General features: G+C 46.9%; 1 protein-coding gene across 2 annotated transcripts in view; it reads right to left on the bottom strand.

Annotated features, from left to right (window-relative positions):
• Positions 1-5,152: 5,152 nt before the first annotated feature.
• TPST2 (tyrosylprotein sulfotransferase 2) overlaps positions 5,153-16,410 on the bottom strand; it is a 58,881-nt gene continuing 47,623 nt past the window's right edge. For both annotated transcript variants that reach the window (XM_069081836.1, XM_069081837.1), the window contains one exon: positions 5,153-6,109. In XM_069081836.1, the coding sequence (XP_068937937.1) occupies positions 5,180-6,022 (843 nt within the window). In that variant the 5' untranslated portion in view covers positions 6,023-6,109 and the 3' untranslated portion in view covers positions 5,153-5,179. The remainder of the gene's footprint in view (positions 6,110-16,410) is intronic.

Raw genomic sequence — 16,410 nt, 5'->3', positions numbered from 1 at the left:
TTTTTTTTCAACAAGCTTATAATCACAGAATATCATAGTTGGAAGCTCAAAAATTTGTTTGGTCCAATCTATACTGGAACAAGAATCCTCTCCATTATCCAGTAAGTGGTCATCCAGTCCTTGCTTAGAGACTTCTGGTGATGGGGAGCTCACTCCCTTCCCTCATCAGCACACTGCCCTTTGGGTCAGTGCTAACTGGGAAGGAGTTATTGCTTACACCAAGCTGAAATTTGGCTCTTTGTAACATCTACTCATTGGTGGCTCCCAGTTCTATCCTCTGGGGCCAGAGAAAATAAGTCTGGTCCTTGTTCTATACAATGGCCCTTCAAATACTTCAAGGCAGCTCTCATGCCCATTCCCAACAGCCCGAGTCCCTTCATCTGAGCCTCACATGGCATGAGTTCGAGATCTTTCATCCTCTTATTAGATATGGCTCAATTTCTAGTCTTCCATTAACTTTGGGGATCCAACTTGGGCAAGATACCCAATATCCCTGGGTCTCAGTTCTCTCATCAGTAAAATGGTGGAAGAAAGGTAGCCATAGCATAAAGAGAGCTAACCACGGAGTTAGGAAGAAGTGAGTTCAAACATGGCGTCCAACACAGACTTGCTGTGCAACGTCTGAATGGGTCACTGAAGCTTTCAATGGGCCAGGCATTGTCTAAGACCATAAGGGAGTTATTTATGCCGATATAATAACAAATCTTGTTCAAAACAAACAAAAAAACGAGGAGATCAGCCTTGATGGCCACTGGGATCCTCTAAGTATATGATCTCGTGGTTTTTCAGAGTCATTCTAACCTCCATGGCATCTCTGCCTGGTCCATACTACTCCTAACGGGTCTCAGTGATATGCATCACTGAGGCAGAAGACCTGAGTTCAAATCCTAGTTCAAATCAAATTACTAGCTGTGTGATCCCAGGCAAGTCACTTAACTGTTTCCCTTAGTCCATCGAAGAAGGAAATGGCAAACCACTTTAGTATCTTTGCCAAGAAAACCCCACAGACACTATTATTATGGCCCCCAGAGTGACCAAGAGGCAGACACAACTAAACAACAATGTGTAGCACTATCCCACAAAATTCCCACCCGTGCTGGTGTACAAGTCACACAAGGGTGTTAATGATGCCACCTTCTACCCCTGAAAAATCTCCTCTTGTCTCCATCTTGGTACCTCTTGCAATATTTCAACCCGGTTCCTGGGCCTGGCTCATGAGGAATCTTTGCAGAGATATCTCAGGATTGTTAAAGGGCTGAGGGACCAAAGTTACAGAAAGCCAGGATGAGAAGCGACCACTGAGTCCAACCCATCCTTAGCCAATAGTCATCCTGAGCAGAAAACTCACAGTAAAAGAGTCTGTCTTGGGCACACATTGGCACTGGAGACCTATCTCCTGTCTTTCTTTGGATATTGAGTCAGGAAAACCTGAGTTCAAATCCTATTACTGACACTTCCTAGCTGGGGGACTTTGGGCAAATCACTTTAAATTCCTTAGTCCTGAGGCTGATAAAAAAGGGAAAATGGCAGCACTCCAAGGGTGGTTGTGAGGAACTAATAAGATAATAGAAGTGAAATGTGTGGAATACATTAAAGTGCTATGGAAATGTCAGCTCTTATCAGCAGCAGCAGCATCTCTGTCCTGGTGGGTCTCCAAAAGCATGGTTTATAAAGAGGCAGTGCAGTACAATGGACAGACTTCTGTGGTTTAGACTCAGAAGAGCCTGGCTTCTTGTGCTGCCTTGGAGATACCTGATGGATGAAACTGGGCAAGTCACTTAATCTCTATGTGTCTCACATAACCCCTTAGGGCTCATATACCAGTCATTCGGCCAAGAAACATCTATTAATCACTCACTATATGGCAAGTACTGTGTTAAGCTACAAAGAAAGGCAAAATCGAATTTACAACATCACAGAGAGGCTGTGATCTGTGTCAGTGAAGGGAATCCCCAGCCAGGAATTACTGAGACTGACAGAATCACAAATGCTACAGGATTTTCTAATTACAAAGTGACACCTGAGGGAGTCCATCTAGACTGGTCCATGCTCACTACAGAAGAATCTGCGGGTGTCTGGTGGAAAAGAACTTCCAGGTCATTGAGGCCAAACAATCTATTTGTATAGATGAGGAAACCAAAGGCAGAGTGGAAGGCTGGAGCGGAGCCTAGCGTCTTGCTACTCTGCTTCCCAGAGAGATACCACCCATTAGCCCACGGCTGTAACTTGGGTGCTCTCCAAGGTCCTCATGATGCCATGATTCCCTCTGAAACCTGGACAGAAGAGGCTGGAGAACTGGGATGGTTGAAAAGAAATGGAGACCAGGTACAGTCCAAATGGGCATTCCCAATGTCATGTCCATTAACCAGCCTCCCTAACTTTAGATCTTGGGGAGGAAGGAAGGAGGAGTGTGGAGCCACTCAAACCACTGGGGGTCAAAGCATGGGACAGTGCTGAGGCTCAAGAACCTTTGGTGAAAGAAACTTAAGGGTTCTCTTCTTCCTCTCTGAGCTGCCTGGTATCTGATCACATGAGATCCTATCAAGTGAAATTCAGGGAGGGGAAGGAGATTGTCCAAGTCACACAGCTAAGAAGTGGCCGAAATGAAATGTGGATTCTGGTCCCCCGACCCTAACGCACGGCTCTCTTCCCTGAATCTCTTTTGTTTAGAACTTTCTGTTGAACATTGGGTAAAGCAACCATTGAAACCCAGACACAAAAGGTCAGAGAACTGAGATGGTTGGAGGGAAGACAGTTATAGCTGGAGTCCAGCAGGAAGGAGACAGGGCCTGTTACTGGTTTGGCCACTACCTCGAGCTGCCAGAGGCTGGCTCCATCTCTCTAGGACTCAGCTCCTCATATGGAAAATGGAGAGAAGAAATTTGGCTCTACCTGCCACGCAGGGTTGGGTGAAGAGGGGGTTTTTTTTAAATCTGCAAGCCTGATGAAAAGAGGAGGAGTTATTTTGACCATCAGTGCCTGGGTGTGTACAGGCGGCAAAGATCGCAAAACCCAATGTCCACTGGTCCATGTACACCTCTTACTAGAGGCTGGGAAGGGACCCTTATGATGTTGCTATCCTGGGATGGCAGCATCCATGTTTGATGGATGCCAATTATATAATGAGGCCTCAGGATTAACCGGGACCCCATGCCACAGGCTGGGCTATCCAATCCTGGCTCCTGCCCCCAATAATTTATATGTACATATGCATACACATATATATGTATATATGTACATGTACGTATGTATGTATGTGTGTACGACCCTCTCTTTTTACAGCCTAGATTTCAGACTTGTCCATAGGAAACCAACATTAAAAGAGATTCCTATAGTAATTTCTCTTTAGAAACATGGAATTTCAGACATGGAATGAATCCTTAGAGATTGCAAATAAACAAGAGAATGCATCTTGTCAGACCTCAAAGGGCTCTTGAATATAGAATCTCAGAGCTAGGATGGGGTCTGAAAACAGGGAATGTCAGAGGTAGGGGGAGGGCCTTAAAACAGGGGATGTCAGAGCTGGGAGGGGCCTTAGAACAGGGAATGTCAGAGCTGGGAGGAGCTCAGAGACTGACTCTTTCACTTATTTATTTTACAGAGGCACAGGCTCAAGGTGGGGCAGTCACTTCCCAGAGGTCCCAGAATGAGGCACTAACAATGCTAGGTTTGGAAGCCAGTTCTTCTGACCCCTAGGCCCATACCCTTTCCCTCCATCTTGCTGCCTCGCTCTTCAGATCTTAGATCTCCAGGTTTGACCGAACCTCTCACCTGTTCTAAAAGCCTCCATGGCTCCCTACTGCCTCTAGGAAAACATACAACTGACCCTTAAAGTCACTCCAGTCCTTTTCCCTGGCCCAGTGTCACTCTGCACTTCCCAAGTCACTCTATGCTGCTGCCAAACTGGTGTACTAAACGGCACCACAGGCTGTCTACCACCACCAGACCTTTGTGTGAGCTGTGCCCCAGGCTTAAAATGTTTTCCCCATTCCCCTCCATCTCTTGGCTATTCCAACTCCTCCTAAACCTCAGCCCAGCTGTCATTCATCACACAAAGACTTTCTTCTACGCCTGAAATCGCTGCATCTTTATGTTCTGCATTTTCTTATTTGTGTACATGGCACTTTCCTCCCCACATACGTCAACCACTGCAGGCAAAATACAGACTCCCTGAGAGGAGGAATTATTTTCATCGATGTCTGTGTTCTCAGCATAAGGGCTAGCATGCTGTAGGTGCCTAATAAGTGTTCATTGAACCAGCCTGCTCCCTTCTCAGAAGGTGCCAGGAAATTCCATTTACAAGATACCACTAGAGGGAAATTTCACGGCCCCAGTGGCCAGTTCTTTCAAAGTGGTCCACTGAGTCCCAGGGCTCCTGAGAAATCCAATCAGTCAGGAAGAATTTATTAAGCGCCTACCATGTTCTAGGCGCTGTGCTACGTGCTGGAGATACAAAGACAAAGGAAAACAGGCCCTCCCCCAAAGGACCATATGTTCTACTGGGGGAAAATAATAAGTTAATGTAAAATATATACCATGTTAATGTAAAATATTTGGAGAGGCACAAGCTGTTCGGGGAGAGCTCTGTGAGAAGTGACACTTCAGCAGAGCTGTATGGAGAGCAAGGGCGTGTCCATGAGGAAGAGGGAAGGAAGGAGGGCATTATAGGCATGCGGCTCAGCCTGAGCAAAGCCCGGGAGACAGGAGATGCAATGTGTGTGTAAGGAATAGCAAATAAACCAGTCTGGCTGGAATGCATGAAGGGCACTGACATAAAAACTAATTAACAGTAGTAGTAATAACAGCTAACATTTATATAACACTTACTACGTGCCAGGCACTGTGCTAATGCTAGGTGCGTCACAAATATCTCCTTTGACCCTCACAAAAACCTTGGGAGGTAGACGCTATTGTTACTGAGATTTTACAAAAGAAGAAACTGAGGCCCAGAGAGGTCAACACTAACTGGCAGAACTAAGTTCTGAATCCGGGTCCTGAGCGATATTGTGAAAGGCATTAAATGCCAAACAGGAGAGTCTGCATTTTATCCTAGAGGCAACAGGGAGCTTCTGAAGTTTCTTGAGGTAGGGAGTGACCTGGTCAGGCCTATGTTTGGACAGCTCTCTGTGGAGCTCACAAGACTCCAGCCCTGGTCCCGGCACCCGCCAGCCAAGTCTACTCACTTGGACAGAGAGACCCCCCCTGGCTTGCCGATGAGGTCCTCATGGTGAAGTACGGCCTCGCTCCAGGCGATCCCTAGGAAAGTCATGATGGTCTGCATGGTACGCCTGGGGTGCAGCACCAGCTGCTCGTAGTAGACGGGCAAGCACTTGGCCCGGCCCACCTCCATGCACTGCGAGTACATGACCTCGATTGCTTTGTTCCACTTGGTGAGGCAGTCGCGGTAGCTGCTGAGGTCGAAGCCGGCGATGGTCACCTTGCGGGTGATCATGGAGTGCACAGACGCCCGCCCGTCCCGCACCATGAGCAGAAACTTAGAGTTGGGGAACAGGCGGGAGAGATAGACAGAAGATTTGAGGGTGAAAGGGTCCTTGTTGCAGAGGACGCGGGCCGGCTCGCCATGCTTGGCGATGACCTCCAGGATGAAGGCCTGCATGGCCGCGTCCAGTACCTCGTCCGTGACCCCAGCCTCGTCCAGGCGCATCTTCTCCCGGCCAGAGCGGGACCAGGCCTGGCGCATGGCCAGCACGCGGGGGATGATACGTGTCTCCTCACCGCAGCGCACCTCTGGGTGGGCGTCCAACATGGCCCGCATCAGGGTGGTCCCACTGCGTGGCACCCCCCCCACAAAGATCAGCGGCATCTCCTTACTGTACCGGTACTCCACCTGGTCGGCACCCACCATCACCAGCTCCTCCTGCTCAGGCCGCATCACGCCATGGCCGCGACCCGAGGACAGGAGCTGTTGGCACGCCAGCATCTGCTGCCCTAGGTGGGTGGCCAGCGCAAAGGCCAGCATGAGGCCGGCCGCCAGCAGCAGCCGCCGAGCACTCAGCCGCATGCTGTGCCCAGGACAGGGGGTGGGATGGGGCACGGCCGAGGTGCCCTCTTCAGCTCTCTGTCAACAGGCTGCCCACCTGGCACGTACCTGTGGAGAGAGGGGCACATGTCAGGGAGGCATCCTCAGCAAGTCCAGGCCTCTTGGTCTCTGGCTAATAACTGTGGCTTATGTATCTTTGAGGGTCACTTTAAAGTGTGCAGAGCATCTGACAGCAGGGAGGGAGCTCACTGCAGTCAAAGGATCTCAGCTGCCATCCAATCCTACCCTCTCATTTACAGAGGAAGGAACTGAAGTCCAGAGAGGTAAAGGGACCTGGGATCCTAGATCAGAACTAGATGGGGCTGATGAGGGGACTGCCACGTGCCAGGGACTACACTGAGCACTTTAAAAAACATCACCTGATTTATCCACTGCACCACCTAGCTGCCCCTCAGCTAGTCCCACTCCCTCATTTTACAAGGGAGGAAACTGAGGCCCAGAGAAGATGTGACTTGCCCAAAGTGAGCTAAGCAGAGCTTGGTATCTAATTGTATTCAAGCTCAAGTCCTTCGACTTCCAATCCAGAACCCTGACCACAGCACCACACTGCCCCAACCTCACTGACCTAACATTCTCTCACTACTCCCGCGTAGTGGAAGTTGTCTCCTAGGACACCTTCCTACCAGGTTTCCTTCTCTCTGACCTTCACAGTAAGCACTTAAGGAAGTCTCCTCGATTGACAGAATAAGGTACTTTGTTACTTAGAATCCTAAGTTCCTAAGTCTAGAGGGGAAGAGACCTCAGAGGCCACTGAGTCCAAAACCTTCCTCTTACAGATGAGAAATCTGAGGCTCAGTGACCTTAAGTGATTTGTCTGATAACAATAATAACCAACATTTATATAGCACTGACCATATGTCAGGCACTAGGCTAAGTGCTTGACAATCACCTCATTCGGTCTTCACAACAACCCCAGGAAGCAGATGTTATTCTTACCCCCATTTTACAATTGGGGAAACTGAGGCACACAGCGGTTACATGACTTGCTCAAGGTCACACAACTGGCAAATCCGAAGTCCTACAGGGGCAGGATATGAGCCCAGGTCTTCTGCCTGCTAAGCCAGCACTTTCCACCACACTTCACTGCCTTCCTGTTTCTCTTCACACTTGACACAGCCTGCATCCTCCCTCCCTGTTAGGATTAGCATTTTGATGATATCAGGTCTGGAACCTCAGCCCGCAGCCTCATAGGGCCCTCATGGCGTCATCAGTGATGACCAAACAGCCAGTGACACTTCTCCCCCTTCTCTGGGGGGTGGGGAGGGGGGAATTACTTTTGATTTTCTCCCTCCTCATTTTTTTTTTCATTTATTTGTTCTAAGGGATGCAGGGACAGTGCAGCAGTATGTGGAGAGTTGGATTCAAGGCGTGCCTTCACCACATACTGGCTGTGTGACCCTCTCAGTGCTGGAGGCAATTCTCTAACACTACATTGCAGAGAAGGTGCTAATCTTCCTGGCAGAAGGACTTCCCTCCTCTGGGAGTTCCCGGTACCAATGAAATCACAAGTTCATTCACTGGGTTAATAATAACAGTTGGAATGTATGTTGTGCCTTAAGGTTTACAAAGAGCTTTACAAATATTCTCTTGTTTGAACCCCACATCAACTCTGGGAGGTGGGTGCTATAATTATCCCCATTTTACAGATGAGGCAGCCGAGGCAAACAGAGGCTAAGAGCCTTGCTCAGGAGCACATAGCTAGTATGTGTCTGAGGCTAGATCTGAACCTGGGATCTTCCTAACTCCAGGCCCAAAAGGCAGGTGAAGAGATATACTCAGAAATGAAGGCAATAAAAAAAATAGGACATTAAAAAAAAAATCCAATTAGGGGCGGCTAGGTGGCGCAGTGAGTAGAGTGGCTGGCCCTGGAGTCAGGAGGACTTGAGTTAAAATCCGGCCTCAGACACTTAACACACACACACACACCAAAAAAAACTAGCCGTGTGGCCTTGGGAAAGTCACTTAACCCCAACTGACCTCCAAAAAAAAAGGCAAAAAAAAAAAATCCAATTAAAGAAGCCAAAAGAGTAGGCTAAGAACCCCTGGAAGCCTTATTGCAGGGGTCTTTCCATTCAATGACTCAATGTAATTTTCAGCCAATCTAGGCATGTGTGTGAAACGCCCATCATACACCTGGACATACAAAGACAAAAAGCCAGTTGGCCATTTCCCATCAGGAAGTCACATCGACATATGAGTAAATACTGATTAGATACTAGTTAAGTACAAAATAAGTCAGAGGGGGCAGTATCTCATTAGCACATGAGGGGATGTGTTAATATTAACTCACGTTTCTAGAGGGCATTCAAGTTTGCGAAGTGGTTAGAGACATTACATTTTGATCCCCACAAATCTTGAGAGCTAGGAACAATCATCCTCATTTTACAGATGAGGAAACTGAGGCAGAGAGGTTAAGTGACTTACCCAGGGTCACACAGCTAGTAAATGTTGCAGGCAGGATTTGAACTCAGGTCTCTCTGACTCCAGGCTCAGTGCTCCAACCACTGAACCACCTAGCTGCCTGGGTGAGAGGCAGTGATTGAGTTCAGCCCGGAAGGCAGAGAGGGATTCTTAAAAAAGCTGACATACTTCCTATGGTCTGAATAAACTGGACCAGAGGATCATCAGTTCAACGCCATCTAATGTGTCTTGAAGAGATACATGCTACTATAATCCAAATGTCCATGGAGGATGTTGTTATGAATAAAATATAAATTCATTAAAAGCATTACTTCATGGCATTCAGTATTTTCCCATTCAGTAGATATTAACAGCTATTCTTGTGTGGAATAGGGAGGGAAAGGTCTGGAATAAACTGTGATGTTAAAATGGGGTCTAAAAGGGGGAGAGGGAAGCATGTGTCGGGGACCCTGATTAAGAGGCACTGGTTGGGGCAGCTGGGTGGTGCAGGGCCCTGAAGTCAGGAGGACCTGAGTTCAAATACAGTCTCAGACACTTGACACTTAACTAGCTGTGTGACCTTGGGCAAGTCACTTAACCCCAATTGTCTTGCCTTCCCCTCTTCAAAAAAAATAAAAAGCAGTGGTACAGTTGAAAGATCACTGGATTTGGAATCAAAGGCCCTCCTTGGCTTTTGTTACTTAGCATTTTTGACCTTGCATAGCTCCCTTCCATGATCTAATCTTTGGCTGCCTGATCTGTAACAATAATGAGCTTTTATCGAGAGCTTTAAGATTTACAAAGTGTTTTACAATGTCTTATCTTAACTTCCCAACACCCTTGGGAGATGGATGCTATTACTATCTCCATTTGACAGATGAGGAAACTGAGGCAGAAGGTAGTTAAGTGATATATAGAGTCACACAGCAAGCAAGTATCTAAGGCTAGATTTGAACTCAAGTCTTGCTGACTCTGGGCCAACCTAGCTGTTTCTATAAAATGAAGGGTCTGATAAGGCAGTTAGGGAATAGGGGATAGATAAGAGTTACAGACTTAGGAGACAGGAATACCTGGATTCGAATCCTGCCCCTGATACTAAGTAGCTGTGTGACCAGAGGTAAGCTGTTCAACCTCTCTGAGACTCACTTTTCTTCATGGGTAAAATGAGGTGGTGGATATCTATGGTCTCTTTGAGTTCCTGTGACCTCATAACTGGAGGACACCTTTGTTTTTACAAATGAGGAAACTGAGGCCTAGAAAGGGAAATGGACTCATCCAAGGTCTCTGTGGCAGAAAGCAAGGTTCCTTAAAGCTCTAAACTCTCTAGTGTTCTATCTCACCATTCAGAGCACACCCCAAAACAAAGAGAGGAACCCCTAAAGGCCCAACCAGATGTCACAATGTTTGTGAACCCAGGCTCATCCTCTTTGTAGGTAAGATAATTTGGCCAGAACCAATCTACTTCACACCAGCTTCCTACAAACCTAGCAACGTCACTTCCCCAGCAAATTAGAAACAGAAAATGAGAAGCAAGACATGATAGCAGACAGCCTAACAGCCAGAGATGTGACAGAGAAACTACAAATGAAGAAATGAGACCTATACCTCTGACAACAGGATCCTCAGAGTTCAATAATTCCTAGGATCATTTGCTGTTGTCGCTCAGTCATTTTCAGTCCTGTCTGACTCTCCATGACCCCATTTGGGGTTTTCTTGGCAGAGATACTGGAGTAGTTTGCCATTTCCTTCCCCAGCTCATTTTATAGAGGAGGAAACTGAGGCAAACAGGGTTAAGTGACTTGCCCAGGGTCATAATGAGTTGACTAGAGCACAATGACTAAGCCATTAGGAAAACGGCCAATGTTGTCATGTGTTCTGCTTGAGAAGGCACAGAATGATGCTTCTTCTGGGAAATCCACTTCCTAAAGCAGCCTGATCCCTGGTGGGCCATCCTGAGCCCTGCTGATGTATTCAGGCTAAATGGGGCCCATCATAGCTGCCCTGTCCTGCTTCCTTATACTGAAACAATGGAGAGAGGGGAGAGTAGAACCCAGATCTTGATCTATCTCGTCCCATAACCTTTGCACCAGATTCTCCTGTCCCTGGGTTGGGAAGATGCAATAGAACAGGGCAGGAGTTGTCCAACAACAGAATGCTCTCCCTCTCTACTCATCCATAACTCAGCATCTCCAGCCTCCTTCGAAGCACACTTCAGGTATGGCCTCCTGTAGCAGACCTTTGCCATTTCCCCAGTTGTGACAGTTCTCCTCAATCCCTGAAATCTGTATGTATGTGTTACTATGTATATTTGTGTATGTATACTATACACATTATTTCCCTTCAAAGGAGTGTATTTTCCTTAATGAAAGGGACTATTTTAGTCAAGGGACCCCCAGAACTTATTATAGTCCTTGGCACATATAGAAGGTACCCAATAAATGTGTTAAATTGTATCAAAGGGATTGTCTCGGGAAACTCAGTGAGCCTGTCATCACCAGAAGGGTTGAGGTGGAGGCTTGACTCTGTTAGGCAGGTCATAGATGGGATTCCTATACCCTCAACATTGAGAAGGGAACTTCTAAGGCCCCTTGCACTTCTGATATCTCTGGGGTCCCCAAGATGGTTCTGGGCTAATTCATGTGTCTATCGTTCTCGGGAAGGGCACGGCAATTCATCGCTCTGTGGATCTAGTCATCATTTCTGGGTCTGCCCCAAACATTCCGTTACTAGTCCCCTGTCTATGCCATCTCCTTCTGAGCAAGACTGTCTCACTTCTAAATTTATCTGCCCAGGGTTTAGCACAGTGTCTGGCCCATAAAACGTACATGGGCTGGCTGGCCATTTGTTCATTCATCCCCATCTCGGGCTAAGGATTAATCCCAAAGAGGCCAGCAGGGGGCAGAGCATGGTACAGAGATGTCCCCAACAGAATGAAGTGTTACCAAATCATTTTTCTAATATCCAATGCATTCCTGAGGCTAGTTGATGACTACTTACAACCCAAAACAAACAAATAAAATGTCTTTTTCTTGAGATAACTTTGAGAGCTGCTGCAGAGAGCTGGATCCAGGGTTCTTCCTGGTTCTCTCTCCCTCAGCCAACCTGACCACAAGCTTCCCATCAAGGTTCCAGCAAACTGGCTGCCTGTGATGGCTAAAGGTTTCCTTTGCTTATTCAGGAGTGGGGAACCTGTGGCCTCAAAGCCACGTGTGGCCTCTAGGTCACAGGTTCCCCACCCCTAGCTAGGGGCTTTCCTGGAGCCTGAGTTTCCCTTCCAATTCCTGCAGATTTCAATGGTACCAAGATGTACCTGACCACTGGGCCCCCAGGGACTGCCCCTTCCCTTCTCCTGATGACTTAAGAAAGGCAGGCTGTCAGGGACCCGGGAAAACACTTATTCTTTTCCATTCAGAAAATGCTGTTCCTCAGAGAGCTTTGAGATTGTTTCCAAAGATCAAACTGGTTAGAGCTGGAAGGTACCCTCATTTTACAGAGGAGGAAACTGAGGCTCACAGAGGTTTAGTGACTTGCTTAAGGCTATGGAGGGGGCAGTAAGAAGCACCTACTAAATCCTCCCCTTTGATAAAAGGAGAATTTGAAACAGTGAGAGTTAAGTGACTGGTCCAAGGACACAAAGCAGTTCGAGGTAGGATTCAACAGCAGAATTCAGGTCTCTAGACTTCCCTAGCCACCTCTCTTTTTATAGGCTGAAGGGCCAAGGTACCATTCAGTGGACTTTACCAACACCTTGCTGGGCCTTTTCCCATCAGCCCATCAGAATATAAAATCTTGGGTAGTACCTTGGATAGGGTGGACTTTCAGTGAGGAAGAACCTAGTTCAAATCCCACCTCAGCTAGGTGGCTCAGTGGTTGAAGCACTGAACCTGGAGTCAGGAAGACCTGAGTTCAAATCCTGCCTGCAACATTTACTAGCTGTGTGACCCTGGGTAAGTCACTGAACCTCTCTGCCTCAGTTTCCTCGTCTGTAAAATGAGGATGATTGTTCCTAGCTCTCAAGATTTGTGGGGATCAAAATGTAATGTCTCTAACTCACTTTGCAAACTTGAACGCCCTCTAGAAATATGAGCTAATATTAACATATCCCCTCATGTGCTAATGAGATACTGCCCCCTCCGACTTATTTTGTGCTTAACTAGTATCTAATCAGTATTTACTCATATGTCGATGTGACTTCCTGATGGGAAATGGCCAACTGGCTTTTTGTCTTTGTATGTCCAGGTGTGTGATGGGCGTTTCACACACATGCCTAGATCGGCTGAGTTGTTAATTACATTGGGTCATTGAATGAGAAAGACCCCTGCAGTAAGGCTTCCGGGGGTTCTTGGCCTACTCTTTTGGCCTCTTTAATTGGATTTTTTTTAAATGTCCTATTTTTTTTTTTTATTACCTTCATTTCAATAGGGTCATTGTGATTATAAATGAGAGAAACACTATCAGAATTAGAGACAGCTTCATTCTTTGCCAGCCCAGTGCCCGCCATGCAGTAGGCACTTAAAGCTTGCTGACTGATTATCTGATCTCTCATTTTCTCCAGATTAACTGTCTACCCCTTCTTCCCTAAATTCCAAAGTTATCTCTCTGGGGTCAGTTATTCTAGGCCTGCCCGATCTACCAGGGAGAATAAGTGGTAAAGGCCTTGGATGCAGACTCAGATTCCTTCTCTGTAAAATGAAAGGGTTGATGTAGATGATCCTAAGGTCCAGCTCAAAATCTTGTGGTCCTATGGAGTCCATGGGGAAGCAAGAAAAAGGCCCAAAGCAGCCATCCCATGTACCAGAGCTCATGCACTTTGCCTGATTGTGTGATGACAGATCTGTGCTTTTATGTTAAGGATATACCGAATGAGCTGAGCCATGTTATTTCCTGTCCTGTGGTGGACTAGAAGGAAGTGGAGCTGATATAGCTGAGAGATACCTTTTATTGTGGTGGTCAGGAGCTCTGATTTGCTTTTTCAAAAACTGGACTAAAATAGTTTGCCATTTTGTTCATCACGAGGCAGAGTAGAGGGCCTGCCCCAAAGCCTCCTGGGAAGGCTGCACCTGGCTCTGTGCTCTTGCTTGGGCCAAGTGGCATGCAGGACGGGACCTTCCCACAGGCTTTATCAATGGGATGTGCCCTTTCCCAGAAATGGCTGTTTGGCAAGGCCAGGGCTCAGTGTGAGAGATGCCAAGGTCATGGACCCCTGGCCAGCTCTTTACTAAGTGTAGGCCCGGGTTCCCATGGGGAAGCAGGTGAGGGTCAAGGGATGACCCAATGCAAACCCATTCAGGAGAAAAAAAAGGGGCTCCAACAGCCACCCAGCAAATGATGGCCACTCAGGAGAGTGAGCAAACCCGACTAGGGGGAGACATTACAGAGAAGGCAGGAGAGAGCTTTGAAATCCAAGAGAGAAGTGATGAAGGGGAGGGGGTCAGAAGCAGAGGCAGGCACTCCACAGGTCTACCTGGAGCCAGGACAAAACACAAGACAGTGGTATTCAGTCACGAACAAGGGCCTCTATGGGCTGCAGAGAGCAGGGAAGCGTCAGTGCCCTGGCCCAGGCCCTGGCTACAGGCTCTTCTCTTTATAGTCTCCCTACCTTGCCATCCCCAGCAGCTGTGTCCTAAGTAACTGACTGTATGACATGGGGAGGGAGCACTACATAAACTGGAAAGAATGGTAGCTCTTAGGGAAGAAGTTGCGGGTTCAAATCGCACTTCATAGCTACTTACTACTTATATGACCTTGACATAACTCTCTTAATGTCTCTAGGCCCATCTCCTCATCTGTAAAATGGTGGAGTACATGATGAAAAAGGTTTCCACTTCCTGAGAGAGAACTAATAAGCTGAGTATAGACTGAATTCTTTTTTCATTTTATTTCTGTTCTTGTTGCAACATGGCTAATATGGACATATGTTTTGCATGACTTCATATGTATAATTGATATCACATGGCTTGCTTTCTTAATGAGTGAGGGAGGGGCTGGAGTGAGGGAACAGATTTGGAACTCAAAATAACAAAAAATAAATGTTAAAATAAAGATTTTTAAAACTGGGTGAATTAGATGATTTCTAGAGTTTTGTCTCTAAATTCTATGATCCTATGATGTTTGAGCCTCAGTCTTCACCTCTATAAAATGGGCACAGTAATATTTGTACTAGGTACCTTTATAGGAATGCCTTGGGGAAAGCACTTTGTAAGTCTTAAATTATGACAAGGACATGAGTAGTTATCATTACTCCCCTATCATCCAAAGACCAGAAGGGAATAATTCATGGATTTGTTCTGCCTAGCCTCACAGGGTGCAATCAGAAGCAATGGATAGTCTAAAGGGTCTTTCCATCTGGAAGGGTCTAAATCACCAATCCCCGGAAACACAGCTATATATAGGCCTCTAAAAAAAACCAGTGACCTTAATTCCAAGAATACTCTGGTCATCAAAGGCAGCAGCTTGCCCATCAATCCTGACAAGTTTGTGGTATGCCAATATTCCTTCTAAAAGAATGCCTTTGTGGCCAGTAAACCTTCAGCCTGGTGCAGGCTTCATCACTGTAATAGCCTGCTGGTGGATCTCCTTCCCTTAAGTCTCTCCCTGCTCCAATCCATTCTCCACTCAGCTGCTAAAGTCATTTTCCTAAAGTGCAGGTCTGGTTATATCACACCCCACTACTCAGTGAACTTCAGAGACTCCCCATTACCCTCAAGGATCAAATAAAGGCCTTCCTAACCTGGTCTCTTCTTTCCTCCCCAACCTTCTCACACCTTAATTTCCTCCACAACCAAGTGTCCTTTGATCCAGTAACACTGGCCCCCCTGCTGTTTTCACACACGTCATTCTCACGGCCTGACTCAGTGCCTACTGCCTGGAATGTAGCCGCTCCTGGCTCCCTTAGATTCCTTTTAAGACTCAGCACAAATCCCACCTTTTTCCAGGAGCCTCAGGGCAGGGACTGGGTTTTTTTGTCATTTTTTTTCACTCCTATCACTTAGCACAGTGTCCCGAATATAGTAGGTGCTTAATAAATGCCTGTTGATTGACTGACTGGAAGTCCCAGAGAGGCAGATTTAGGTTTGATGTCAGGGAACACTTCCAAATTAGAGCTGTCCACATGGGAGCTTCACTGGCAGCTTCTCCCTCACCAGAGGTCTTGAAGCAGACCGTGTATGAGCACTACCTGGGGACAGTAAGGAGGGGATCTGAGGTCAGGTCCAGGCTAGCCCAGCTGGTGTTTAAAGTCCCTTCCAACTCTGGAATCCTGTGATCCCTGCCTTGGCTCAGTCCCCAACTAGCTGTGTGACTTTGGCCAAGTTGCTTAAGCTCTAGGAGGCCTCATTTCCTCCTCTGTACAACAAACCAGGAGGATGTTGGGAATCCTTGGTTCCGTTCACTACTCTGCTCTAGCACAGCCTTCTCCAGGAGGCCTTTCCTGTCACCACCCAGTTGCTTTCTTGGGTCAGTCTCGCATGTGTTGTGACTATGTCTTTGTTGTCTTCCCCAACAGAATATAAGCTCTTCGAAGGCATACAGTGTGCCTGGCACACAAACTTAGATGGTGCTTCATCCATGCTCATGGATTGAGTGATGATTCTAACCTGGGTAGAGACCTAGCTTGAGACTCAGAAAGTGCTTCAGGAGTCACATACTAGCTTCATGGCCCTAGAAAAGTCCCTTAAGCTCCCAATGCCCCCAGGAAATAACCACCCAAAATAAAGCAGACTCTTCAGTGACATGGGAGTTGCAGCTATGTATTGGTAATGGGCATTTCCATGCACTGATGAACCCACAGATGTGGACTGAGAGAGATTCAAACTAGTCGGAGCAGGCAAATCTTTCCCCCTAAAAGACAATGCTTATCGTCATTGCGCCATCTTTTTTTTTAATTTTGTTTTTCAATCCACACACCTCATTTACATGCTAAAATTAGAAGAGACAACAAGATTTTATAT

The sequence above is a fragment of the Petaurus breviceps genome, unplaced genomic scaffold (genome assembly GCF_028583685.1).
Source record: "Petaurus breviceps papuanus isolate PSGF00001 unplaced genomic scaffold, PetGlider_PUasm1.0 99, whole genome shotgun sequence".
Taxonomy (NCBI): Eukaryota; Metazoa; Chordata; class Mammalia; order Diprotodontia; family Petauridae; genus Petaurus; species Petaurus breviceps.
Note: the sequence above shows the minus strand (reverse complement) of the source record. Positions and strands in the feature narration are given on the sequence as shown.